The sequence below is a fragment of the Vitis riparia genome, chromosome 15 (genome assembly GCF_004353265.1).
Source record: "Vitis riparia cultivar Riparia Gloire de Montpellier isolate 1030 chromosome 15, EGFV_Vit.rip_1.0, whole genome shotgun sequence".
NCBI classification, from domain to species: domain Eukaryota; kingdom Viridiplantae; phylum Streptophyta; class Magnoliopsida; order Vitales; family Vitaceae; genus Vitis; species Vitis riparia.
In genome coordinates this window covers 2,782,623-2,810,169 of record NC_048445.1, presented here as the reverse complement: position 1 = coordinate 2,810,169, position 27,547 = coordinate 2,782,623, and the positions used below count along the sequence as shown (strand labels likewise).

Sequence of the window (27,547 nt, the reverse complement as noted above, 5' to 3'; positions counted from 1 at the left end):
ATCGAATGAGAATCGATTGATCTGTTCAACTCAATCGATCAAGGGGTGAAAAAACATTCTCTATCTTCTAAAACGCTCGTTCAACTAGTCAAAATTGAGCCCCAATTGGTCAATCTTAACTAGTCGAGGGTGAACCTCAACTAGTTGAAGTCAAACGATCACCTACCAAGCATTAAATATTAACGATTAGTCAATCAATTGAACCGGAGCTCAATCGGACGAACCCCCAATGACTAGTTTAACATTTTTCTTTTATAAAAAGACTTCAATCTTCATTATTTTAAGAATTTGACATTCCTAAACATTTTTTGAATATATTTGAGTCTTAAGAGAGTGTTTTTTTTAATGCACCATTGTTCTAAAACTTGCATATCATTAGTGCACCTTTCAATTCTAGTTTTCTTGTATCATTTGAGCCTATAGTTTTGTACTAGGATTTTGTGAGAATATTTCTTATTCTCATTTGTAAATCTTTGAGAAGAAAAGTCTAAGTCTGATATATCACTTAGGGATTCTCAAGTGTGGGGTATCACTTGAGGGGTTATTCAAGAGTGGGGTATCTCTTAAAGAGTGTAAAGTGTGTTTAGAGCCAAAAGTCCAAGATGATGTATTTGAACCATAATCCAATTGGATTGCTTAAAGACTTGGTTTGAAAGCCTTAAATTAGTGAAATCTCAAGTTTGGAATTGAAATTAAAGAAGAGTGGATGTAGGTCGGGTTGTGTCGAACCACTATAAAAATCTCGTGTTTGCATTTTTTCTTTCCTACTCTTTTACTTTATATGCAATTATCTTTATATTGCTTTATTATATATTTGCATATAATTGTTTCTTGCATTCACATAATTTAAATTTACAAAAAAAGACCATCACTCTATTCCCCCCTTTTAAGGTGATTACCTTAGATTGGATTAGCCTAAGGTTGAATTAGTCTAAGTTTTTTTTTAACAAAAATAATATAAAAAGAAAGTAAAAAGAAAAAAAATTAAAAATTAATAAATTATTTTTACATGCTATTTCAAATTCATTTAACTTATTTTAACTTTTTAATATGAAAATTAAATGATCTAAAAATACACAAGTTTGTAACTAATTTTAATTATATTTGATTTTCTTTTGAATTTTTCACGATATAATCAAATACAAGAAAATCATTTTTCTTAATATTTTTTTCTTTTATTGGCACTTCCCACGACCTAACAGAACCTAATGTTATTTGTCCTCTTTTTCCTAGTACTACATATTACAAAATATGCATGACACTTCCTCATGGTACCGGTCTCTGTGTACAACCTTTTTTGTGTTTGTAGTTCCACCCTAACTAAAAATAAACAAAACATGGAAAAAAGACTACTGCAGATCACCCATCTGCCTTCCACAGCTGATACAATCTTCCAATATCATATTGGTATCACATTTATACTCAAACCCCTCCTCAATTAGCTTTGTTGATCCCCACTTAATCTCTCTTTTTGGCCCAATTTTCAAATACCTGAAACCAAAATGGAAGCACTGATGATCAGTTCCAAAAATTGTAGCAAATTACATACAGTATTATAGCTTCTTACTCTGCTTTTATATGAAGTTGTGGATAATTTTCGTGATAGTAGTTAGTAATTTCTGCAGAAGAAATACACGAGCTTGCACATAAGAATCTGCCATTGATGGAAGGTTTCTCGATACAGAAGATATGGGCTTCACAGACATCGTCTATGTGTATGATTGGGACTTTTCCGAGCAACTCCTCTAGGAACTTTAGGGTTTGATACCGGTTTTCATGGTCGGTAAGCTGAGATATAAACAAACCTACGCTTTCTGGTGTGTAAGGTAGAAGAGTCTCCCCTCCCACAAGTCCACAAGCCAGTGAAACCACCTCCAATCCGCCGGTCTTATTCTCCCCATGGCTCAAGATTTCTTTTTCAGCCACTGTCTTTGAATGAGCGTATTCCTGTAATCAGGACAAATTAATATTCTCTGAACTGTTTGGATTTGAAGTCATATTTTATTGAGCATTAGAGTCAAGGAAAAACTCGCCTTTAGATGAGAATTACTATGAGAGAATGGAAGATTAAGAGGGGTCCAACAAGATTCATCCATGGAGTCCTTGAAACCAGTCCCGTCATCTTTGAATGGGGCTGCAGCCACCACGGAAGCAGTGTAGATTACTCGCCTCACAGTTGCTGATTTGATGCAAGACACTGCAATGTTCTTTGCCCCAGCCACTGCAGCTTCTGCTGTGTCCTTGTACTGTTTTACAGAAATTGGATTACTTATAATTAAATATAAGTATATGTAGATGAAAATGATGGGAAATTGGGACAAACCTGAGAGCCCTCAATGTGTTGCAAGGGGGTGGCAACATGGAAAACAAACTCACACCCTTGAATGGCCTGCTCGAACTCATCAGGATTGTAAATGTCGGCTTTAAACAACCTCAGTCTCGTGTCAGCATTAGGCAAGCTCTGGAGGAGTCCCACCTTGGCATGATCATCTGCAATTCACCATTGCAAATCTGCTGAGAGAAAGAGAGGAATTGATAGAGAAATAGGGAGAGATGAGGAAAGGGAGAGTATATACGCAAGTTCCTGAGTGTTGCATGGACTGTGTAGCCCTTCAGCAAAAGCTTCTTCACAAGGGAAGAGCCGATATAGCCGGCACCTCCTGTAACACAAACCCTGCAGCTCCTTTTCTCCATTGCTACTAGTCGTTGTTTTTCAGAAAAAAAAAAAAACCAAGCACTCAAAAGGGGTGAATGGTGGTTGATTTCTGATCATTTACATGTGTGACATTTGTATATATAACATGAGTTGTTGCATTTTCTCGTTTTCTAGCTAGGTAGTACACATGACAGTGCACCATCATGATACAACCATAAGAAAGAAATGGATGAAGGTGCTGATAAACTGGGTGTCAGTGATTAAAAGTCTTCGGTCAACGCAAGCGTTGATTGGATCAAAGCTAAAAATGAGCTGTCCAGCATTGACGGGATCAAAGCTAAAAAATTAGTTGATTCTTTATCGGGGGTTGAACCCTGACAAAAGGTTAGGCAAGCACCCACCTTAGTATCGGGGCAAGTGTGCCCCTTATTAATTATGTAGATAAGGGGCACATTTGCCCCAATACTAAGGTGGGTTTTTTGCCCCAATATACATATATATTAAAAGTTTTCATATGTACAAAATATTGAAACAATGGATTAATTAAAATTATTTTATAATTAAATGAAAAATTTTCATTTAATTGATTAATAAAAAGTTTTTAATATTATTAGTATATTAATTAAATATTAAAAAATATATATTTATCATTAATCACTCATCTTGTAAATATAACTTCTTCGTTATATTCTATGAGATTGTGAAACACGTACACTCATTTGGGCTTAGAGTATATATTATTAAGTACAAGATATTATACTTTCCCTTATATTTTTTCTTAATTTTTTCAAAAATTAAATGTAGCTAAGCTAAGAAGTTCAACAAGACAATTATGGAGGACATATTGTTATACACCGCATTAAATTTTTCATTTGCAAAATGAACCAACAAGTAGAAGACAAAAACCCATTAAAGCTAGTTTACTCTCACATATTCAAACATCCTATGAGCTTGATTTTCACGAAAATGTTAAGTAATTTAGTAAGATATGATCAAGATGTCCCTAACTACCTGATAAAACTATGGCCATGAAAATTTAAAATTTAAGGGATGGGCGACAATGTTGTTCTTATGGTTGTCCTTCTCATGACCAAGTCAAAAACATTGTAGGATAATTTAAAGAGTGTGAAGAGAAAAGGACAGAGAAAAGAGATCATTAAAATATGTGGGAGGTTGGGGTGAGTTAACCAAGGGATAAATTACTAATATTTGTCATAACCTATAATTGATTGTGAGCCATATAGACAAAAGAAAGGTTCAAACATAGAGAATATTTAATAACAAATCAAAGAAATAATTATCAAAAAATTCGATTTGTCTGTCCCCTCCATAAATCCAAATCCCAAAAACCCATGTTAAGACTCAAATTAGAATATTATATTAGAAATTGATTGAGCAACTACATTGCCGACCATGATTAAGATAATGAAACAATGTTAAACGTTATTGCCTAAGAAGAGTAGTATTAGATTTTTTAAGTTTTGTAATATGAGATTTCTTAATTCTTTGTAATATTTTTAAAAATTTTACTATTTTGATAATCATTTTAAAAACAAATAAGTGTTATTAATAATATTTTATAAATAATTAACTATATTTTTATTAATTTTACTTAATATGATATGATCTTTTGATTTTCAAATCATAAGTAAATATTTTTGTAACAACTTGAACCGAATCGTATAAATATTGTCTATTTTGGGTTTAAAGAGACTCTCACAACTTTAAAACGTGTTTATAGAGTTAAGAAAGACTCGTATTTATATAATTTCAGGAACCTTCTCCCTTATCCGATGTGGAATATCATATATTATGTAAATGTGTTTTAAAGCCTTGATGACTTTCTTAGGCTATGAGCAAATAATAGTGGTTACAACCGGGTCGTTATAGAGTGATATCATAATCGATCCTCGATCTCAATGTGAGACTTTGTTTGACTCTATAAATGTTGTTTATCTGTTTTACCTCATTGTGTATCCACATGGGGAGGTGTTTATGATATCTCATATCGGATAAAGAAAAAAGTTACTAAAACTATATATATATATAGATATATGAACTCTTCTTAATCATATAGACCTATTTTAAAGACATAAGAATCTCTTTAAATCCAGAACGGACAATATCTACATGATTGGGTACGGTTCATTACAATTTTATTGAAAAATTCACCAACACATCCATGGACAAAACATCTCCCTTGCCCAAAAAAAATATATAGTTGTCTTCATGTGAAAAAAAAAAAAAGAAACAAGAAAAATAATACAAATAAAGAAAATTGACAAAGAAATAATGATATCTTGTTCCATATAAGTCGGTTGATCAACTTGGATTTTTCATGTATTTCCAAAAAAATATTTCTAGCATCGTCATTGATGACAAAATTTGAGGACCTGTGGACTAAGATAACTTGTAATCTCATATGATTTTTATGTAACAACAAAATTTGTTAATCTTATGTGATACAAGGTACCAAAATTTTTCTATATTGAAAGGGATTGGGCTATATTTTCTCAACACATCAAGATCTTAATATTATTATTTCAAAATATTTGTGTTAATATCATTGTCACAAATAGTTTCAAGTTCAAAATTATACAACACTTTCTTCCTTCTATACTATATTTTGTACATTATTCTATTAAGTTCAAAATTGAGCAATATCCCCTTCCAATGTATATTTTTAAGTGACGAGGTTATATTTTTAGACGAAAAGCGTATATACTTTCCATGTGATCGAAAGTAAAGGATCATTTTTTTTAAATCCCCAACAAGTCTTCCTCTTCCTTCATTCTTCTTATATTCATCGATATTTTTTGATATATTAAAGCAACATCATTTTTTTTCTTTTACGAGTTTTGATAAGTTTAGATATTATTTCTAAAAAGTTCGATAGATGCTCAATGATATTTTTGTGTTTTAAGTTCTATAATGAAAATAACTTTAATATGTATATCGATATTTCTTTTATTATTATTTTAAAGTTTTTCATAATATTTTCATAAATTTTTATCAATTTTTTATATTCACCGATATTTTCTGATATATTACAATATATCCGTAAAGTCGTATTATCATAAATTCATCGAAACCGATATCTTCATATTTAGTAGTGATGTAGTATAACTCTTCTTTTAATTTTCTTTTCCGTGTGCTGGTGATTTTATTGTTCTTCAAAGACACACAGAAAAAACTCATATGTGGCATTCAGAGTATATAGCCTATAAATTGGAAGCCGTAGTGAAAAAGCCATGGTTTCTTTGCAGTAGTAGTCGTGTGGGATTCTTCAGTGTTCATGGCCTATGAATTCAATACACTACTACAAAAATAATTTATGATGTCACTATTTATGGTGTCACATTTAAAATAATGACACCATTGAGCTTAAAATTTATAAAGGTGACACATCATATAAAAAATCTTAAATTAGGGTAGTTAGATGATGCTAATTTCAGATTTATGGTGTCATTTTTTGGAAGTGACACCATATGAAATAAAAAATTTTAAATTTTATAACTCAATGGGCCCTTTTTAAAAATAGTGAGTAGGAACAATTTATGAAAAGTCCATTGTTTCCATATATACATTAACTAATATAAAAGATCTTATTGCTTGACCCTAACCATCTTTTTCTTCTCCTTCTTCTCACACCCATGGTCAGCACACCTAAAATTGATATTCTTTGCTTCGTAAAATCTCGGGTAAGTCAAAATCCCTTATCTATCATCTTCATTTTTTTTTATTAATGCAAAAATATTTGTTAGTACAATTGTTTTATATCTCTTGATTTAGTATATCTATGATGTGGGTTTTGTAAATGGTGTTTTTTGTCGAGTTCCAGGAAAGTAAAAACTAGGTCTAACATTCTAACATATTTTTCGTTTCATTGCTAATAAGCCCCAAAACAAATGAAAACAAGAAAAATGAATGATTTTTAAAATTTTTGTCTAATTGAGAATGAGAGATACACTAGTTTTCTTGTATGAAAATAAGAGGATTTATATATATAATAGACATAAAAATAGACTTCTTTGATATTTAATAAACAAGTGAATTTTTCTCTAAAAAAAATAAAATAAGAATTTCTCTATATAATAAAATAATTTACATATGAGATAGTTGTCAATAAGAAAGTTTTGAAAATAAATTTGGGATAAAATATTTTTTAGTAAGTTTTGTTTAGATAATTCAAGAATAAAGTAATTTATTAACTTTCCTTAAAAAATAATATTCTTCTTTCTTTTTTGAATTGATCAATTTTTTTAGAAATAAAATTGTTAGGTTCTATTCTTTGTAAATGTTTAAGAAATTCTAAAAAATTCTTTAAAAATAAAATGACCTTTCTACCACATTCCTTGTAATAAATAATTGTTTTTTATACATATTGTAAACTAAAAAAAAAAAGTCTTTGTTCAGTTAACCTAAGAAGACATTCCTCTGTGTTGAGAGTCACCTAAATGGAATAAAATATTCAATATCATAGGAGAGTAAAAAGTATTGTAAAAATGATTTTGTTGAGAGAGTTATCTAAATGGAATAAGATATTGGTAGGTGAATAAAATATTATGGTGATTGTAATAGTTGACTTAGTGAGTGGAGGATAAGTGTATGCTTCTTTGTTTATTCTATAAAAACAATAATTTTAGTAGTTGAAAACGTGTATGAAATGACTGAAAATATTTTCTGAAAAATAAGATAATAATAAATGGATAATAGCTCATTTCCTAAAAATCTTTTGATAAATTAAAATAACTTGTAGTTAAAATATATTCTTGTGAAAGTATTTAAAAATGAACCAATATATTAATAATTGTTATGATTAAAAAATCAATAATGTTTATGAAAAGTTCTTTGATTCTTTCTCATTCTAATTTTTCTCTTAACATTTTTTAATAAAAAAAGTAGATTTTTTTGTCTTATATGCACAATTTTCATGCTTGTTATAATATCATATCTTATCATATTAGTAGTTGAAAACATTTTTATATTTTGTTACTAAAATTTTATTTTATATAATTGAGATGAAATTTAATGGACATTGTTATTTCACAAAATGAACTTTAAAAAATATTGAAATTAAAAAAATCCTTCCAAGAAATATTGTTATTTCACACACACACACACACACACACACACACACATATATATATATATAGATATATTAGATGTTAAAAATGATTTTAAAAAAAAAAATTAAAAAGTGCAAATTTTAAGTAGAAAATTAGTATTTTTTTAAAATTTTAGATTTATATTTTGATTTTGTAGTTTTGATTTATTTTTTATTTTCTTGAATTGTTTTTATTTGAGTTCAAATGTGACTACTTTGTTATAAAATTCATTAAAGAAATAATTGTTGATTTTACAGTTATTGCTTTAAAGGTTTTACTCATTTAATGAATTGTATATAATTTCATACTTCCAATTATTGTGATATTAATGTTATTCTCATTTGATTTCAGTTTGATGACCAAAAAAACATATTCTCAAGTAGAATTTGATGAAATTAGAGAAGAATGGATTAGTTTTGTGTTATAACTAATCATGAATCATATTGATGTATCGTGATCATTCATGGTAAGTCCCTTAGTTATTATATGATTGAATTTTCCATTGGTATTGTATAACATTACTTATTCTTTACGAACTATTTTTATATCAAAACGAGAAAAAGGAAAAAGAAAAAGAAAACATTAGTACTTAGATTTGTTTATTGTTTATAACATCACATTTTTATTTTCAATAAGAACTCTAAACCTCATTAAACTATGAAATGCAGGTATACACTCTTGGGAGGACAGTATGAAGAATAAAAAGAAAGAAGAAAGAGGCAACAAGATTTAGGTTTTTAGATATGACTCTTATGTCATACATTATTGGACATAAACATTACTTTATTTGGAAATGAGAATTTTGGGTTTTTGGATGCAATTCTTCTGTCATTTTATGGTTAGCCGGTTTTATGCATATGAAATGTAGGTATACATGAATGTTGGGAAGCTTAACATTTCTAAATCATGTTTTAATGTGTATTCACTTTTCTTTTTTAGTTTTGGTGGGTCTGATGTGTTTGATGTACTATTATTTTGTGAACATTTGATATACAAATATTATTGGATGATGTAATGTGTTACAAGTTAATTTATAAGCATTATGAAAATATAAGTTAAATATAATATGATTATTATATTTATGGACAATTTACACAGGTTGGTCTTATTTATTAATAATCATTACAAAAATCTACAAACTAATCAACAAAAAACAACCATATCTTCCATAATCATTTACAATGATGTGATACCATAAATTAAAGGTGATACATTTAACGTGACACCATAACTCAAAGATGATGCATTTAATATGACACCTTATATATCTCATACAACTCTATATCAAATTAAGCATCACTAAAAATATATGGTGTCACTTCTGAATGTGTCACCATTTATCTGCTTTGGTGTCGCTTCGAAATATGTCACCAATTGATACCCTCTATGGTGTTAGTGGATAAGGTGACGCTATATTGTAATGACACCCTATATTTATAGTGACTTATTATAAATGTCACCATATATCTTTTTTCTTGTAGTGATACCACAACGAATTTTGAACTCAAATTTTATTCCTCTCCTTGTCCTGCTCATGAATATTGTTTTTTCTCGTACTACATATCACATCAACTATGCATAAGACAATTCATTTCGGTAATGGTTTCGTTGGTACAGCTTTTTTGTGCTTGTACGTAATTCAAACCTAACTAAACATAAACATGGAAAAACGGCTGGTGGAGATCACTCATCTTACTTCCACAGGTAATAAAATCTTTTCATATCATATTGGTATACGATGGACTTATAAAAATTATATAAGGTGAATAGAGGTGCAAGAAATAATGAAAAATACCCGATAAAAAAAATTAAAAAATAAAAAAACTTATGATTTAAAGTGGTGAAACATGAAATGTTTTAAGAGTCAATAATTGTGTTTGGTTTTATCTTTTATAATATTTTTATGGTATAATGGAAATATTCTCTCATTCGTGGATAGAGACATGATTGATCGAACCACGTTAAAATTCTTTATATTTTTATGTAAATTGTTTTATCGTTATGTTAAAACTTTAGAATATTTTTTCAAAACTAACTAAACATAGATAAACATGGAAAAAGGGTTGGTAGATATCACTCATCTTACTTCCACAGGTGATAAAATCTTTTCATATCATATCATATTGGTATATGATGGACTTGTAAAAACTATATAAGGTGAATAGAGGTACAAGAAAGAATGAAAAACACCCGATAAAAAAAAAATAATAACACTTATGATTTAAAGTGGTGAAACATGAAATTTTTAAGAGTCAATAATTGTGGTTGGTTTTATCTTTTATAATATTTTTTATGGTATAATGGAAAGATTCTCTCATTCGTGGATACAGACATAATTGATCGAACCACGTTAAAATTCTTTATATTTTTATGTAAATTATTTTATCTTTATGTTAAAACTTTAGAATGTTTTTATAGAATATTTTATGTTTTATTATAATTTTTTTTCATAAAAATTTATTTATGTCTAAAAATGTGGTGGCAAAATGTAAATTTTATTTTAGTGTTAACTTATTTTTTGTGTTTTTAGATGTTTATTAAAATTAACTTTTATTAATAATATTTTATTTTCAATTATTATCTATATTTGTATAATTATTTTTTAAAACGATATCCATTTTGAAAAAATTATCTATATTTTTATGTGAATGGTTTTATCTTTATGTTAAAACTTTAGAATGTTTTTATAAAATATTTTATGTTTTATTATAATTTTTTTTTTCATAAAAATTTATTTGTGTCTTAAAATGTGGTAGCAAAATATAAATTTTATTATGGTGTTAACTTATTTTTTGTGTTTTTAGATGTTTATTAAAATTAACTTTTATGAATAATAATTATACAAATAAAAGAGATAAAACTATGAGCCTGCAAATTAAGTATAAAAGAGATAATTAAGATATTGTGAGGTTGGGGTAAGTTGAATGAAGGGAACAACAAGAAAGAAAAAGATAGGTGAGGAGTTCTTGAACTATCCATTCCCACATCATGATTATTGATATTTCCAATGTCATTGGATGTTTTGAAATATTTCAAATGTCACTATTGAAGATCACCCATCTTCCTTCCACACTTGATACTATCATCCAGTATCATACTGGTATCATATTTGTACTCAAACCCTTCCTCAATTAGCTTAGTTGATCCCCACTTAATCTTTCTCTTTGGCCCATTCAAATATCTGAAACCAAAATTTAAATACCCAGTAAGCACTCAATTTTATACAGGAAACATGCATATATATGATAGCTTCAATTCTTACTCTGGTTTGATATCAAATTGAGGGTGATTCTTTTGATAGTAGTCGGTGATTTCTGCTGAAGAAATATAGGAGTTTGTGCATAAGAATCTGCCATGGATTGAAGGTTTCTCCATACAGAAGATATGGGCTTCACAGACATCATCTATGTGTATGATTGGAATCTTTCCCAGCGACTCCTCCAAGAACCTGAGTAATTGATAGTGGTATGGGTTGTCTGTGAGCTGAGCTATAAGTACAGCTACGCTGGCAGGCGTGTAAGACAGAAGAGTGTCCCCACCGACAAGCCCACAAGCTAGCGTCACCACCTCCAACCCACCATTACTGTTGTTGCCAAAGCTCAAGATTTCTTTCTCAGCCAGTGTCTTAGAATCTGTGTAGTCCTATTTCACATATCATCACACCAATTAGCCTCATAAATTTGAGTTCTTCTCGGGATTTTTTCTGTAAATGTTTTTTGTTTTCTGATCTTTTTGTTCTGGAAAACCGAAAATTATTTTCAAAAACAGTTACCAAAGAAGGTTACTTGCCTAAGTAAGTTACCTCGACAAAAGAATTAGTATAAGGAAGTGAAAGGTTCGGAGGGGTCCAACAAGATTCATCCATGGAGTCCTTGAAACTAGACCCGTCATCTGTCAAGGGGGATGCAGCCATGACGGTGGCAGTGTAGATGAGTCGCCTCACTGATCCTGATTTAATGCAAGACATGGCAATGCTCTTTGCCCCAGCAATTGCAGCTTCAGTGGTGTTCTTATACTGTCAATTTTCATGGAAACAATCAAACTACTTATAATAATAAACATATAAAAATAATTCAAGGCCATAAACAAGTCGATTTGATCTGATTGCCTGAAAGCCCTCACTGTGATGCAGGGGGGTGGCCACATGGAATACGAATTCACACCCTTTGATGGCCTCCTCGAACTCATCAGGATTGTAAATATCGGCCTGAAACAGCTTCAGCCTCGTCTCCGCGTTAGGGAAGCTCTGGAGGAGTCCCACCTTGGCATGATCCTCTGCAATTCACCATGGCAAATCTGTTGAGAGAATCAAGAGAGGAACAGATAGAGAAATAGGGAGAGATGGATCAGAAAGAGAGAGTACCCATGTTCCTGAGCGTTGTATGGACTGTGTAGCCCTTCTGCAAAAGCTTCTTGACCAGGTAAGAGCCAATGTAGCCTGAGCCTCCTGTAACACAAACCTTGCAGCTCATTTTCTCCATTACAAGTCTTTGTTTTGCAGCACTGATCATGATTCAGTCTCCTCTGATTTCCTGTATCTCTTATTATACAATTAAGTGGCAAAAAAAGTAAGATTTATATATATGTAATGTTCCCTAAGACTGCTTCCCCAGTAAATGCCATTCTGTATACGATCATGAACTTTGAGTAACTCACCAAAGATTAACAGTATCATGTGTCATGACATATACTTAAATTGGAGAAGTTTCTGGCTGGGTAACTCATTTGGTATGCCTACTCCTTTTTTGAATCATAAGAGTTAGTAAACCTAAATTTGGCGGTATTTACATAGATTTTTTCATTCAGCCTATATAAGAAAATCGAGGTAGTAAATTAAAGCCCTATAAATTCAGAGGTTTTAATATTAAAGAAATAAAAAAATATTAAGAAAAATTATTTTCTTTTATTCTAAGTAAAATAAGTTTGAAATAACATTTAAAAATAATTTATTAATTTTAAATATTTTTTTCTTCTATTTTTTCTATTATTTCATTTCGAAGAAAACCTGTACACAATCATGTCTACATGATTAAAAAGAGTTTATACTTATATAATGTTATGAACCTTTTCCTTTATATGATGTGAAACATTATAATCACTCATCTTGTAAACATAACTTTTTCGTTATATTCTATGAGGTTGTGAAACCAAACCGACATACACTCATTTGGGACCTGAGTATACATTATTAGGTACAAGATATTATACTTTCCCTTATATTTTCTCTTAAATTTTTCAAAAAATTAAATGTAGATAAGCTAAGAAGTTCAACAAGACAATTATGGAGGGCATACTGTTATACACCGCATTAGATTTTTCATTTGCAAAATGAACCAACAAGTAGAAGACAAAAACCCATTAAAGCTAGTTTACTCTCACATATTCAAACATCCTATGAGCTTGATATCCACGAATATTAAGTAATTTAGTAAGATATGATCAAGATGTCCCTAACTACCTGATAAAATGGCCATGAAAATTTAAAATTTAAGGGGTGGGCGACAATGTTGTTCTTATGGTTGTCCTTCTCATGACCAAGTCAAAAACATGTAGGATAATTTAAAGAGTGTGAAGAGAAAAGGTCAGAGAAAAGAGATCATTAAAATATGTGGGAGGTTGGGGTGAGTTAACCAAGGGATAAATTACTAATATTTGTCATAACCTATAATTGATTGTGAGCCATATAGACAAAAGAAAGGTTCAAACATAGAGAATATTTAATAACAAATCAAAGAAATAATTATCAAAAAATTCGATTTGTCCCCTCCATAAATCCAAATCCCCAAAACCCATGTTAAGACTCAAATTAGAATATTATATTAGAAATTGATTGACCAACTACGTTGCCGACCATAATTAAGATAATGAAACAATGTTAAACGTTATTGCCTAAGAAGAGTAGTATTAGATTTTAAGTTTTGTAGTATGAGATTTCTTAATTCTTTGTAATATTTTTAAAAATTTTACTATTTTGATAATCATTTTAAAAACAAATAAGTGTTATTAATAATATTTTATAAATAATTAACTATATTTTTATTAATTTTACTTAATATGATATGGTCTCTTGATTTTCGAATCATAAGTAAATATTTTTGTAACAACTCGAACTCAATCGTATAAATATTGTCTATTTTGGGTTTAAAGAGACTCTCACAATTTTAAAACGTGTTTATAGGGTTAAGAGAGACTCATATTTATATAATTTCAGGAACTTTCTCCCTTATCCGATGTGGAATATCATATATTATGTAAATGTGTTTTAAGGTCTTGATGACCTTCTTAGGCTATGAGCAAACAATACTGGTTAGGAGCAGGTCGTTATAGAGTCGTATCATATCGATCCTCGACCTCAATGTGAGACTTTGTTTGACTCTATAAAGGTTGTTTATCTGTTTTACCTCATTGTTCTTCTTAATCATGTAGACCTATTTTAAAGCCGTAAGAATCTCTTTGGATCGAGAACGGACAATATCCACATGGTTGGGTATGGTTCATTACAATTTTATTGAAAAATGCACCAACACATCCATGGAAAAACATCTCCCTTGCCCAAAAGAAATATATAGTTGTCTTCATGTGAAAAAAAAAATAATACAAATAAAGAAAATTGACAAAGAAATAATGATATCTTGTTCTATATAAGTCGGTTGATCAACTTGGATTTTTCATGTATTTCCAAAAAAATATTTCTAGCATCTTCATTGATGACAAAATTTGAGCGACCAGTGGAATAAGATAACTTGTAATCTCATATGATTTTCATGTAACAACAAAATTTGTTAATCTTATATGATACAGGTACCAAAATTTTTCTATATTGAAAGGGATTGGGCTATATTTTCTCAACAGATCAAGATCTTAATATTATTATTTCAAAATATTTGTGTTAATATCATTGTCACAAATAGTTTCAAGTTGTATAGATTATTATTGCCTTAAACAATAAAATAAATAATATATTTTATAAATAAATGTATGAATTTGGGTTTTAAAAGATCTACTAATACTTATTAACTAAATCACACATACACATAAGCAAAAATAAATAATAATATGATTTGACAATCAATGTAATCCTTATATCTATAAAGTGTATCAATATTCAACAATTCACTAATCAAAAGAAAATAATAATTACAATAGTGAATTTATCGAAAAACACATCTCAATTATGATCAACCCCCAATATCCCGAACGAAGCGCAAGAAAAACTCCTCTAAAAAAAGTTATGTTCCTTGAGAAGTTGTGCATTAACCCCGACGTGTAATCAAACTGAATTCTATAAGTTGCATTTGATTCTAGAAAATTTAAAAGAGAATGAAAAAAAAAAAGGAAAGGTAGAAGGAAAAATGAAAATAAATAAATAAATTTAAACTTAATAAATTATTTTTAAATTCCACTTCAAATTCATTTGACTTATTTTTTTTACTTTCTATATAAAAATTAAATAAATAAATAATGTATAAATTTTTATTGAAGTTTAATTATAACTTTTCATATTGCTTATGGTAAAATAATATATATATATATATATATATATATATATATATATATATATATATATATATATATATATATAATCACTTTCTTTTAACATTTGTTTTCTTTACTTAGGGTTTTCCAAACCTTCTATAATGATTTTACCAAAAGATAAAAGCATCAAGTTCTATTTTCAAAGACAATATAATTCATAATATAATTGGTTGATAAATTAATTTCAGGGGGGGAAAGAAATGAAAAATCAACTTGGGATATCAAAACTTTCCGCTTTTTACCAAAGAAGAATCCAAGCTTGGAACTTAACCCAAATGTGTCACATATGTTGATTTTAATCTTTAATTAATGGGCCTTAAGATTAGTTTTTAGAGTAGCCAAACTTTGGGCTTTGATCAATGAGCTTGAAGGCCTGGCCCAAACCTAATCAAAACTTGTAGTGCTTTAAAATATATATATATTTGTCATGATACTCTCTATAGATTTATTTATTTTTTGCATTTTTTTTTCATCCTTTTCTTTGAATTTAGTTAACTAGGAAAAAAATTTAAAAATAAAATGGTAAAAATACTAAGAAATAAAATTTAAATAATAAACAACATTTTTAACTAAAAGTAATTTTTGTATTAAAGTTTAAACTTTTAAATCTTTCCCATAATTGATTTTTCTTCCATCAAAGTTATAATAAAAAAATATATCTAAAAATCACCCTAATGCCAAATTCACCCTAAATATTTGAGAAAATATTTAAAATATATAACATAATTTTGGTCTAAGTTTCCATTATTAAAATTAATTTATATAATTAAAATAATATCCCTTTTATTGATTTTTCTCAACTTTTCAACTTTCCATCATTGATTTCAAATTTTATCGATCAACCCCTTACCGAGACATTACCTTTGTAAAGTTAAATTTTTAGAAAAATAAAAATTTATCATTTTGGTTAAATCTCAATGAAAGAAATTAACCCTTTATTTTTTTTCTTTTTTTTTTTTTTGCCGCCACCAATATTATAATAGTTAATCTAATTTTTAGAAAATAAAATTTATCTTTTCCTTTTAGAAAGAGCCTTAAAACCCTAGCAGAACAGAAACCCTCGATCTCTCAGAAACAATTCTGAACACTGCCCAGAGATTCACGTCAGAGAGAGAGAGAGCCCCCCCATTTATAACCTTTTCTTCTTCTCCGGAATAACCCAAACAAAATCCCTGCAAAATCCTAAGAGCCCCCCATTTTCAAGAAGAATAACCTTTTCTTCTTTTCTTTTTTTTTTCCTTAGCTTCTACTTTTATGATCAAACATAGCATTAGGAGTTGCTTTCTGGACAAACTCATTTCAAAGCATATATTTGACTGGTATAATCACCTGTGCCCATGGTCCAACTGCTCCCTGACTATTTGTCCTTAATATATATTTTTTTTATAAAAAAAATTTTAATATTTAAAATAAATTTAAATTTTAAAAATACTACAAAATTTAAAAGAGTGACAAATTTAATATTTGAAAAATGTTATATCTCAATATTGAATAAATAAAAATAGAAAACATTTAAAGATATGTTTGATTTCCCAACACTATGAAGGAAAGAAAATAGAAAAAAAAAATGATATGATGGAAAAATTAAAAGAAAAAAAAATTAAAGAATTAGGAAGTATTTTTTTTTTTTTTTTATCTTTTCCTAGGAAAATAAGGGGAAAAAATTATTTTAATATTTTTCTACTTTATTGGAGGTCCAAGATGTAATTTGGGCTTCCGCACTTTGTTACAGGTGTAGTAGTGTAGGCAACAAAAGAACAGGGCCAAATATTCAATCCAACCCGGCCCATGCCCACCCACATATTAGAACTTGTGTGTTACAGTCAAAGCCCATTGATCCACACCTAATGGACCTGCGGCCCAAGTCATTTTCTTGGTCCACCCAATTGTGCGCCCTCACCTATCCATCATGGCCCTCAACTCACCTGATTAAAACGATGCGCTTTGGGGGGTCCATTCACCATTGTCGACAATGAGAAGGAGTACATGAAGAATCCAATGCAAGGCGATGAAAAAACTAAAAGTTATCACATCTTTATTGAAGTGGGGAGCTTAGTAGATTGGGTGCCTTTTTCAGGGATGGAGTGCAATGTTGTTAGATAGCTTTGTTGGCAGCTTTTCAGCCAGGAAGTTGACAGGCGTGTCATGACTTCATTCCTTTTTTTTTTTTTCTTTTTCTTTTTCTTTTTCTTTTTTCCTTTTTTCCATGCATTGCCATTCCATTCCCATTCCCATTTCAAGTACATATCCTCCCAATGAATCAATGCCTTTCTAGTAGTCATCATACACTCCTCCATAAAGTCATTGTGGGATGCTTGATAGGATAATGAATTAAAAAGCTAAATTCTAATTTTACAAAAATTATTTGCCTTATATTATAAAAGGGTCATGTTGCAATAGTGCTTCTATTATTATTATTATTATTATTATTATCATTATTATTATTATTATTACCTCATAAGAAAATTAAATTCTAGTCGTTAGTTATTATAATGAGTAGATCAATTAGATGTGAACAAATTGATATTTAAGAATTGATCAATGAATTTTAGGTAGAAGTAAAATGACACTTGAGTTATGAGTTAGTTGGTTCTTATAAAATGTGATGAATAACAAGATATTCAATCTGTATTGAAGAATTCGTTGATAATTTTAAATAGAGATAAAATATTATTAAGAGTTAATTAATATTCCATGAAACATAAGATACAACAATATGAATAACTTGATAAAGATGACAACGGGATAGGTTCAGGACAGGTCATTTTCATCTTGACCTCTCTCCATTTATTCAAAATAATTTTTATCTTCGTCCCATTAAAAAAATAAATAAATAAACAGGGCCAGGCGGGTATATGAATTTTCATGCTCGCCTCGCTCTGTAAATAAATATGTTTTATAAATAATAAAAATATTATACTTTTTTATAATTTATTTGATTATTATTATATATTAAAATATAAGAAAATAAAAGATAAATTAATTTCTTATTATTTTTTAAAAAAATGTATGATACCAACCACAAACTAGTATCCTCAAATAATGACTCATTCCAAAGGTGACTTCAAAAGCTTATTAAGAAATTTGAGAGGAAGAGAGGGAAAAAAAGGAAAGTAGACAAGGAGCAAAAGGATGATTAAAGTTAAAGGGTTAAGGCAATTATTGGCAACTTTTGACCCTAACAACTGTTGTAATTATACGGTAGTAATTGGGTGAGAAAATGGAAAGGAAAGGAGCATATATAAATACATTTCTAGATAAAATGAAATGATGTGATGTTTAGCTTTTAAATCATTTTCTATTGACAACTTTAAAGAATCTTTAAAGTAACTATTTTCTATACATTTTGGCCTTCCACTTTTAATGGGTCACTCCATATAAATGAGAAAGTTGGTTATAATTAATGAGCAAATATGATGAAGGGTGTGAGTCTCTTAACTCAAAAGGGGTGTTTGGTAGGTAGGAACAGGGAGTCTCATTCCTTTTCTCGATACTTTATAAATTTTATGAAAGTAGAAATGTAAAAGAAAAATTATTCTTGTATAAATCAAATTTTATTTATGGGTGGAATTTTAATTCATCTTAGTCGGATGATATTTTGATTCATTTATCCTATAAAATAATATAAAATAGCCTAAAGTTATCATTTTACTCTTAAAAATTTAATTTTCTTTTCTTTTTTTTTTATAAAATATAATTGCTTCTTTTGCATGACAAATTATTCAAATTTTTATTTAAAAAAATGGATATTTGCATATTTTAGGGTTGTGAATTTTATTGAATATAATATTTATTGAAAATTAGAATGAAGTTTGAGTTTTTATTTCCTCTTTTGGAAATAAGAAAAATATTTACTGCCTTTGAGAATTTAAATATGACAATATATATATAATATAAATTTCTAAATTTATCCAAATATTAAAAATGGAATCATAAATTCATTTTGAATTCTACAATAAATAAGAATGGAAACCAAATATTCATTCTCATCAACCTTTCTCGCGTACTAACACCTTTAGTGTTGAAAAATCACATATCGTATTTTTTAGATAAACACTTTACAATAGATGATTTTTCTAAAAATATTTTCAAAAAAATTAATTTCACTAAAAATATTTCCTAAAATCAATGTTAAACAAACTCAAAATGAGCAAAGACCAAGAACTATTTTTAAAAAACTTTGTTTTTTGTGTTTAGAAAATGTAAACAAATTTTAATAATTAATTAGAACTTAAAAATATATATATATTTAATGTCCCATATTTTTGTTTATTATTTCGTATGGGAATGTGGTCATGATTTAGGTGGTGTATAAGGTACATTACCAAAGAATCATAGGTTTTATGCTAAAAGTGTACTAACCTAAGAATCAAACCAAAAATTGACATTTGGAATAGAGTTGATTGAAAGGGAGATTAGGAATAGAACCAAAACAAAGAACTTTTTTCCATTTGATCATGTAAAGGTGGGAATCACTAAGTGGTAGGTAGGAAGTCATAATTTGGAGATTAGTATCAAACTTTTGATTCAAAAGAAATGACTGGACAAAAGGAATAAAATATAAAATAAAAAATAACAAAAAGGAAGGAACGTCTCTTATTTAATTTACTATCAAAAGAAACAACAAAGATAAATATAATAAGAATTATTTAAAATATAAATATTTTAAATTTTATTATTTACAATATAAGAGAAAAGATGAGGAGTAAGCTTTAATGGGATTTTTTTTATAATAAAATAAAATAAAAAAACAAAAACTCTATTTCTTAAAAATTGTTTTCAAAAATTTAAATTTGAGATAATAATTTTTTTTTAATATCTCAATTTTTTTTTATCAAGTTTTAGTATTATCATTATTAAAAAAGAAAAAGAAAAACATAAAGTATGGTTTTGTTTGGAAAGTATTTTTAAAAACAGTTTTGAAAGCAATTTTTAAAAGTTGTTTTTTAATATAAAACAATAATTTATTTGAAAATTTGAAAAGTTCTTAATATATTTTTTGTGTATTTAAATATATTGTAAAAATAAATTTTATCCATAATATTTTATTTTTAATTATTCTTCATGGTTGTATAATTATTTTTAAAAAAATAACCCTCCTAAAATGACTTAAAATAACTCAAAAATGTTCTCTAAAGTGATCATATTTTTTATTTTTAAAAACAAAAAATTTATTTCACATTTTTTGATATGTTTTTTTTTTCTTTTTTCTTTTTTTTTTTGCTTTAAAAAATAGAAATTTGTTTTCTTAAAGAGTTGCTACCACGAGACCTATAGACCTATAGACCTATAAATACTAAATTTATATGTTGTTCAACAAATTTCAAATTTACAAGTTACTAAAAAAAAATTATTTTTGTATCCCAAAGTACATGTTTTGGAATAATAAGACATTTCCAATTTCCCATCTACCTCTACTCTACATCACTTAAAAAAAAATGTGTCTATTTCCCATTAGACTAGTTCAAATATTGTCCCAAATGTCAAATTGATATACAATACAAAATGACGTGCAGCCAAAGTGGACCGAGGCGCCCATCAAAGATAATAAAGCAAAAATACACCACATGTCCATACCCCCATCAACTTTGAGATGTTGCTTTCAAATATTTAAAGCCATACAGCCACTGCTGACCATATTGCTTTGCTAAGCCTATGAATATCATGTGGTAGCACTAAGTGCGATAGCTCATCCACTTCTGTATTATATTAGTCACAATGTGACTCATTTATGACCTTTCTCCTCTTGGAAAAACACTTCAATCCTTTTTCTTTTTTTTTTTTTTAAGTCATTAAATGGTGAGAAGGTAGGCTGGGCTTATCTTCAATCCTTTTTCTCTAACTCTTTTCTTCTCTTTTTATTTTTATTTTTTATTTTCTTGGTAGTTTTAATTTAATTACTCTCGGAGTAGTGGTACTTATTTATTGTCTTCCTATCCAACCCACCAAGTTTATGGCTTTTCAATCACTAACTTAAGTGACGAACGGTTTTTTAAAATATTCATTAATTATTTTTAAAGACGAAAAAAGTCAAATGTGACAATTCATTCTCAATTATGAAAGTATTGTCTGTTTCTATATGTCGTTTCAATCGTGTAAATATCATATAGTCTCAATCATGTAAATATTATCTATTTTGGTATATCCTCTTATTAATCCTAACAAACTTTTGTATCATGTTCTAAAACTATAGGGATATCTTTAGTCTTAACGACAATGATATCTATATAGTTTAGAATTTGGAAATATATCTATAAGATTAAAAGGATATGATACAGGTGTACTATCAAAAACTTTTTTCAGAAACTTTTTCATTCATCCAATATGAGATATTATATATGATACTATTATCTAATAACCTAAATTTTACCATATACTTTCAATTATCGAGATTGTATTTTCGATATGTATCAATTTGATATCCTAAACTTTTTCCTATAAGTAAGATAAAATAAATGAAATCTGCCGAACATTTTATTTTAACACGTAATTGCATGCAAGTGAATTCCACCGCACACTTTATTTCTAAAACGCAATTGCATGCTTGTAACTTATAAGAAAACAGCCACAACAACTTTGAAATGGACAAGATTAGGTAGAGAGCACTACACGTATTGAATTCATAAAATCTAATTCAGATCACACGCTTCTGATCATCATTCATTTTCTACAAAGCAAATTAAAAATTTACCCATGAAAATTGAATTTCATGGGTTTGCCGCTTTGCCCTATCGTCAATGCCAACCACCAGTTCCATTGAAGGGCCAAGTGCCCCCTCACTTTATTTCCTGATGCCCCAATTTTCTTACTAGTTGGGTCCACTCAACTCACCTACTACAATTCAATAATAGAGCCACAAGAAAATAAAATATACATATAATTTATGACAGCAAGAAGATATACAAACAGAACCTAATGTATAGGTACCTAAAATATAAGGGCATATAAATAGAATTACACAAGGAAAAAAAATATTGTTCTAATAATTCTTGTGAGCCTTCCATTTTTGAGCCACGGTTGCGAGTGCCTTTGTAGAAGACCCATCATGGCTCAAAACTTTTGCGGAGGCGTCCTTAAGGTCCTTCATTCGACTGCGTACATCCTTTCCTTCTTCCCCTTCCATCAGACCCTTAACAATTCGAGCAATTTCATTACGATCGATTAGACCGTTTTCGTTAACTTTTGGCCTCAATGCCACTTTTAAGTCGTCGGTTAATGTTATTGCGTTCATTTTTTGCTCGGCGTAGAGCGGCCAAGCGATCATGGGGACACCGCAGGCAACGCTCTCGAGGGTGGAGTTCCACCCGCAATGAGACAAGAACCCTCCGGTGGATGCGTGGCTAATAATTTGAGCCTGTGGTGCCCAAGATGACACCAAGAGGCCCCGCCCTTTGGTTCTATCTACAAACCCTTGAGGTAAGAAAGAGAAAGGGTCATTTTGAGAATGGACACTGAAGAATGAGGAATCAGCCACACGACTAGGGCTCCTCACTACCCACAAAAATCTTTGCTCACTCATCTCTAAGCCCAAGGCCAGCTCATCTAATTGCTCACTGGGGAGGGTCCCACCGCTCCCGAAAGCGACGAATAGGACGGAGCCAAGTGGCTGGTCGTCCAGCCACTTCAAACACTCGTTCTCACCGGATCCCATCTCTGACGCCCTCTTTATCAGCGGTCCGACCGGGTAGACCGGCGGTTTACCCGGTTCGGGTGTCTGCAGAGCCTTGAGCGGTCCAGGCTCCAACTCCATGAAGCTATTCACCATTATCCCTTCAGCCAGTCGATATCTCTTGGTGTGGTGTAGAACCCACTTGTAAGCGTCGTTCCTCCTATCCTGAACCGGGTCGAGCAGCTGCGAGCCGTGGATCGGCACGCAACCAGGAATCGCCACCGGTTCATTCATGTCCCGAAATTCGCACGCCACCATCTCATCCAGCTTTGGCAGGAACAGAAACAGCGAGAGAGCCATCGCCGTCGACGGGTAGAAAATGTACGGCGCCACCCCGAACTCCGCCGCGACGTCGAACGCGTCGGTTCCGAAGAGATCGACGACGAGCGCCGCCACTCGGGTCTTCGAAACCAGCAACTCCAGCGAGCTCCGGAGATGGGAAAGTGACCGAACCACAGTGAGAGAAATCATAGTCTCGATCTTCGTCTCCGCCGGCAAGTCGTCAAAACTAACCGGAGGAAGAAAAATGGAGTCTATGCTGGGAGGGAGGCTCTGGAGCACGGCCTTTTGGGCTTTGAGAGAAGAATTATCGTTGGGGATGATGAAAGTGACTGTGAATCCATGGTGGGTGACGAGGCGTTTGGCTAGTTCAATGAGAGGGATGAGGTGACCCATGCCAGGGGTCGGGAGAATGGCTATGTGGGGAGGTTTTTCAGCCATTGAAGATGGAAAAAAGAAGAAGAAAAACCAGAAAAGCTGGGTGGAGAAATGATTGAAAAGGGGAGCTGGAGTAGGAGGAGAGGAAGTGGGTACGGTGTATATATATAGTCGTTGGTCCTTTTTGGGGGATTGTGCTGGTTATGCATGTGAGGCTCACAGTTTAAGGGTTTGTTTGGTTTTCCTCGTTGGAGGGCTGTGGAGGAAAGGAGTGTGGAACTTGATTTTTGCCTTATTTTATTTTATTAATATTATTATTGGATTTTTTTTTTCTGATGTGGACAGATCTGAATATATGACGTCATCGAAGCGTAAGGCTTATGTTATCACCTCATCTCATCATTGAGATTCATTCACCTATTTTCTTTATTTAAAGAAATATGATCTGGCTTTTTTAGGCTAAGGGGTTAGTTCATGGGCAAAAAGAAAAAAGAACCGTTACTTTTATTTTTTATTTTAAGAAAAAAATGGTTAAATATTTTTTTTATATATATATTTAATTTATTTTAAAATATAAAAAATCAAATCAAATCAAATATAGTTAAAACATGTTATCTATATCTTATAATATGTATCCGCTGTATTTTTATAATATGTATTTTTTTTCCTTTTTTTGGGTTTAAATTTATATTCAATGTTGAATAATTACTTCTGGACTGGGGATTTTTTTATTATTTATTTATTATTGTCTCTTTCAAGGGTAATGACCTGCACCAAAGACTTCCAGAAGCCCAACAACTCAGTGACAGTGAGTTTTCACTTTGCACTAATTCTCAACTTATCATACGCCATTCTGCACATTTTCTCAGCGGTCAAACACCCCATTTCCATTATGTATGATGATATTCCTTTTCCCACTTCCCAATTTGTCAAAAGCCTGGAAATTTCGATTTTGCTGGAAATCATTTTCTTCCATGGTTTTCTGCTGCTCTGCCCGCCCCCATCTAATGTGCATTTTTGACTTTGATAATCCAATTATAAAAATAATGCCAGCACCAAAAGAGAATATTATCTGTATTTTTTTTCCCTAAATAGAAAAATCAATTTATAATTTTTTCTAAATTATTTTTAAAAAAAATCCATAATTTCTACATAATATAATCACTCCATTTCTAAAATTTTAAATACAATTTAAGAAAATAAATAAATTAGAAAATTTTCCAAATTTTTACCTTATAAAAATAAAAATAAATAAATTCCAAAAAAAACAAAAATCTAACAAAAATTATTAATTTAAACTTATTATTTTCTTCAAAGTTTTAACCTTTGTCTGGAATTTTCCATTTTGATATTCCACCACCATCTTCAATGCTGTCAGCATTCTAGAAAGAAAAGTGGGTCACACGACTCACACCCCACAAGCAGCAGCAACCCCATGCATATGGAATAAAAAAAAAATGGATTATTCACTTCTGATGGAATATCCAAACGCACCCTAAGAGTTGACAGCATGCCTTTGATCTTTTGTACTAGAAAAAAAAATGTTGGAATAAATATCCAAATATAAGTTCTAGTCCATGCACAATAATGGTAAGAAAAAAAGAAAAGAAAAAGATGATGAACATGATGAATAATGATGCTATGATGATGAAATCATGAGGTAAGAAATTTTTAGATGTACAATTATCTCTTTGTGAGGACTGACCCTCAATAATCGAGGATTTGATGTTTTGCTTTTACCCCTCAATAAAAATAAAAATCATATTAAATACGATAAAAATAATAAAATAAAATAAAATATGATAGATAATCAATGATGTTGATTATCATTTTAGTGATTAAGATAAAATATTATTAAAAATCATGATACCACATGTTGAACTCGAGCCCAAATTCTACAAGTTTAAAACTTAAAATTGATAGTTGAATATGATATAAAGTTTGGTTTATGGGGAAGTTAATATAATTTCAAATTCTGTCTCTATCGATTGAATATGAATTCAAATTATGTGCAATTCAAATCTTATCGATTTAGATTTTTTTAAAATTAGTATATAAATCCCGTATTAAATAAACAAAGTGAAAATGAGAACATACCTTAACAGTAGGTAATAAAGTGCTATCATAAAACAATATTAGTATATAATGATAAGTGTAAAATATTTTACACAAAACCAATCAAAATCAAATAATATCAACCATACAATTTACTTGAATTATTTTCGAAATAAATGTTACGACTGTTGGCCCCCACCATTGTTATGAATTAATTCTCATAAATTCCATTATTTTGGAATTATAAAAACTTATTCATTAAAAAAAATTGAAAATGAGAGTTTTGAAAACTAAATTCGAAAATTGGAATTTTAGAAAATTTATTTTGAGAATGGAATCTTTAAAATAAATTTGGAATTTGGAATTTTGGAAAATTTATTTGAATATGACATTTAAAAATAAATAAATTTGGAAATTGGAATTTTGGAAAATTTATTGGAAGATGACATTTTAAAAATTAAATTTGGAAATTGGAATTTTTGGAAAATTTATTTGAAGATGATATTTTATTGAAGATGACATTTTATAAATTAAATTTGGAAATTTGAATTTTTGGAAATATTATTTGCAGATGGCATTTTATAAATTAAATTTGGAAATTTTAATATTTGGAAAATTTATTTGAAGATGGAATTTTATAAATTAAATTTGGAAATGGAATTTTTGGAAAATTTATTTGAATATGGTATTTTAAAAATTAAATTTGAAAATTGGAATTTTTGGAAATTTTATTTGAATATGACATTTTAAAAATTAAATTTGGAAATTGAAATTTTTGAAAAATTTATTTGAAGATGGTATTTTAAAAATTAAATTTGGAATTTTGGAATTTTTGGAAAATTTATTCGAAGATGGCATTTTTTTAACAAAAATTAATTTTGGAATTTTGGATAATTATTTCGAGAATGAAATTTTGGAAAATTATTTAAAAATTGAAGTGAAAAAAAAAAAGATTATTTGAAAGTCCGGAATTTTGAAAATTATTTTAAAAAAATAATTTGTGAAAACGTGTAAGCATAAAGGATAAAAAAAAGAATATGGGCATGTATGCTCCAAGGATGGCCACCAAATGTTAATTGTGTACGCAGAAGCTTAAGATTCTTATAACAGGTTATATATAATCAAAACTACACTTTGTTGACTTCTTTTTGCTTGTTTCAGCCCTCGGTCCTTCAATTGCATGAATAACCTCAATGAACTCTCGACTTGCCCATTCCGAGATAATCCAAAAATGAAAGCATTGCAAGATCCTACATCCATGTGATCCATTTGATCAAACACTTGTGACATCTCATATGTGCAAGAGCGCTTTCCGTACATATCAACAAGTGCGCTACTGACACATTTATCTGACACAAACCTTGCTTTATCACATAACCATGAATTAGTATCCCATAACCAAATCCTCTTAATCTCTAACAGCCAAGGATGAAAATATCGGTAATCACGAATATATCGGTATTTCGATTTTACGGATATATCGGAGATATATCGGCGGATATTTTGGAAAAAAATATCGGTAAGCTTAAAATTGTTAAAAACTCATGAAAATGTAAGGAAAACCTCATAATAATATAATTAGAAGTATAATAGACATTTTGAAGTTATTTTATTGAAAATTTTGATATATGTATAACATGATTTATCATATTTGATAATAATATCGTATGCATCGATAAAAACATGAATTTTATAAGTGTACATTTATTATTAAATTACACCTAATATTATGATATTTGATTATAATATGTCTAATTTTAAAATATATATTAACATTAAAATATGATCCATTTAATTCAATTGTATTAAACAATATAAAATAAATTATGATATATATATATATATATATATATATATAATTTTTTA

General features: G+C 29.4%; 3 protein-coding genes across 3 annotated transcripts; all 3 read right to left on the bottom strand.

Moving 5' to 3' along the window:
* Positions 1 to 1,132: 1,132 nt before the first annotated feature.
* Positions 1,133 to 2,846, bottom strand: LOC117932421 (putative anthocyanidin reductase). The gene is made up of 5 exons (XM_034853666.1): positions 2,577 to 2,846; positions 2,324 to 2,490; positions 2,034 to 2,246; positions 1,568 to 1,947; positions 1,133 to 1,491 (listed from the first exon to the last, which is right to left on the bottom strand). The coding sequence occupies exons 1-5, from the start codon at positions 2,692 to 2,694 to the stop codon at positions 1,350 to 1,352; spliced, it is 1,020 nt and encodes a 339-aa protein (XP_034709557.1). The 5' UTR covers positions 2,695 to 2,846; the 3' UTR covers positions 1,133 to 1,349.
* Positions 2,847 to 10,716: 7,870 nt separating this feature from the next.
* On the bottom strand, positions 10,717 to 12,316 carry LOC117932462 (anthocyanidin reductase ((2S)-flavan-3-ol-forming)-like). Its single transcript, XM_034853719.1, has 5 exons — positions 12,128 to 12,316; positions 11,873 to 12,039; positions 11,567 to 11,779; positions 11,027 to 11,406; positions 10,717 to 10,945 (listed from the first exon to the last, which is right to left on the bottom strand). Exons 1-5 carry the CDS (start codon positions 12,273 to 12,275, stop codon positions 10,807 to 10,809), a joined length of 1,047 nt encoding a protein of 348 aa, XP_034709610.1. The 5' UTR covers positions 12,276 to 12,316; the 3' UTR covers positions 10,717 to 10,806.
* A 9,582-nt stretch (positions 12,317 to 21,898) lies between these two features.
* Positions 21,899 to 23,784, bottom strand: LOC117932318 (hydroquinone glucosyltransferase-like). The gene has a single exon (XM_034853515.1). The coding sequence runs from the start codon at positions 23,687 to 23,689 to the stop codon at positions 22,280 to 22,282; it is 1,410 nt and encodes a 469-aa protein (XP_034709406.1). The 5' UTR covers positions 23,690 to 23,784; the 3' UTR covers positions 21,899 to 22,279.
* Between the last annotated feature and the right edge of the window lie 3,763 nt (positions 23,785 to 27,547).

Coding starts and splice junctions, on each gene's coding strand:
- LOC117932421 (XM_034853666.1), bottom strand. CDS start 2,694: ATGGAGAAAAGGAGCTGCAGGGTTTGTGTTACAGGAGGTGCCGGCTAT. Junction 1,948..2,033: donor ATAGTAATTCTCATCTAAAG/GCGAGTTTTTCC, acceptor TCCTGATTACAG/GAATACGCTCATTCAAAGAC. Junction 1,492..1,567: donor CAACTTCATATAAAAGCAGA/GTAAGAAGCTAT, acceptor TTTTGGTTTCAG/GTATTTGAAAATTGGGCCAA.
- LOC117932462 (XM_034853719.1), bottom strand. CDS start 12,275: ATGATCAGTGCTGCAAAACAAAGACTTGTAATGGAGAAAATGAGCTGC. Junction 11,780..11,872: donor ATCACAGTGAGGGCTTTCAG/GCAATCAGATCA, acceptor GAAAATTGACAG/TATAAGAACACCACTGAAGC. Junction 10,946..11,026: donor CAATTTGATATCAAACCAGA/GTAAGAATTGAA, acceptor TTTTGGTTTCAG/ATATTTGAATGGGCCAAAGA.
- LOC117932318 (XM_034853515.1), bottom strand. CDS start 23,689: ATGGCTGAAAAACCTCCCCACATAGCCATTCTCCCGACCCCTGGCATG.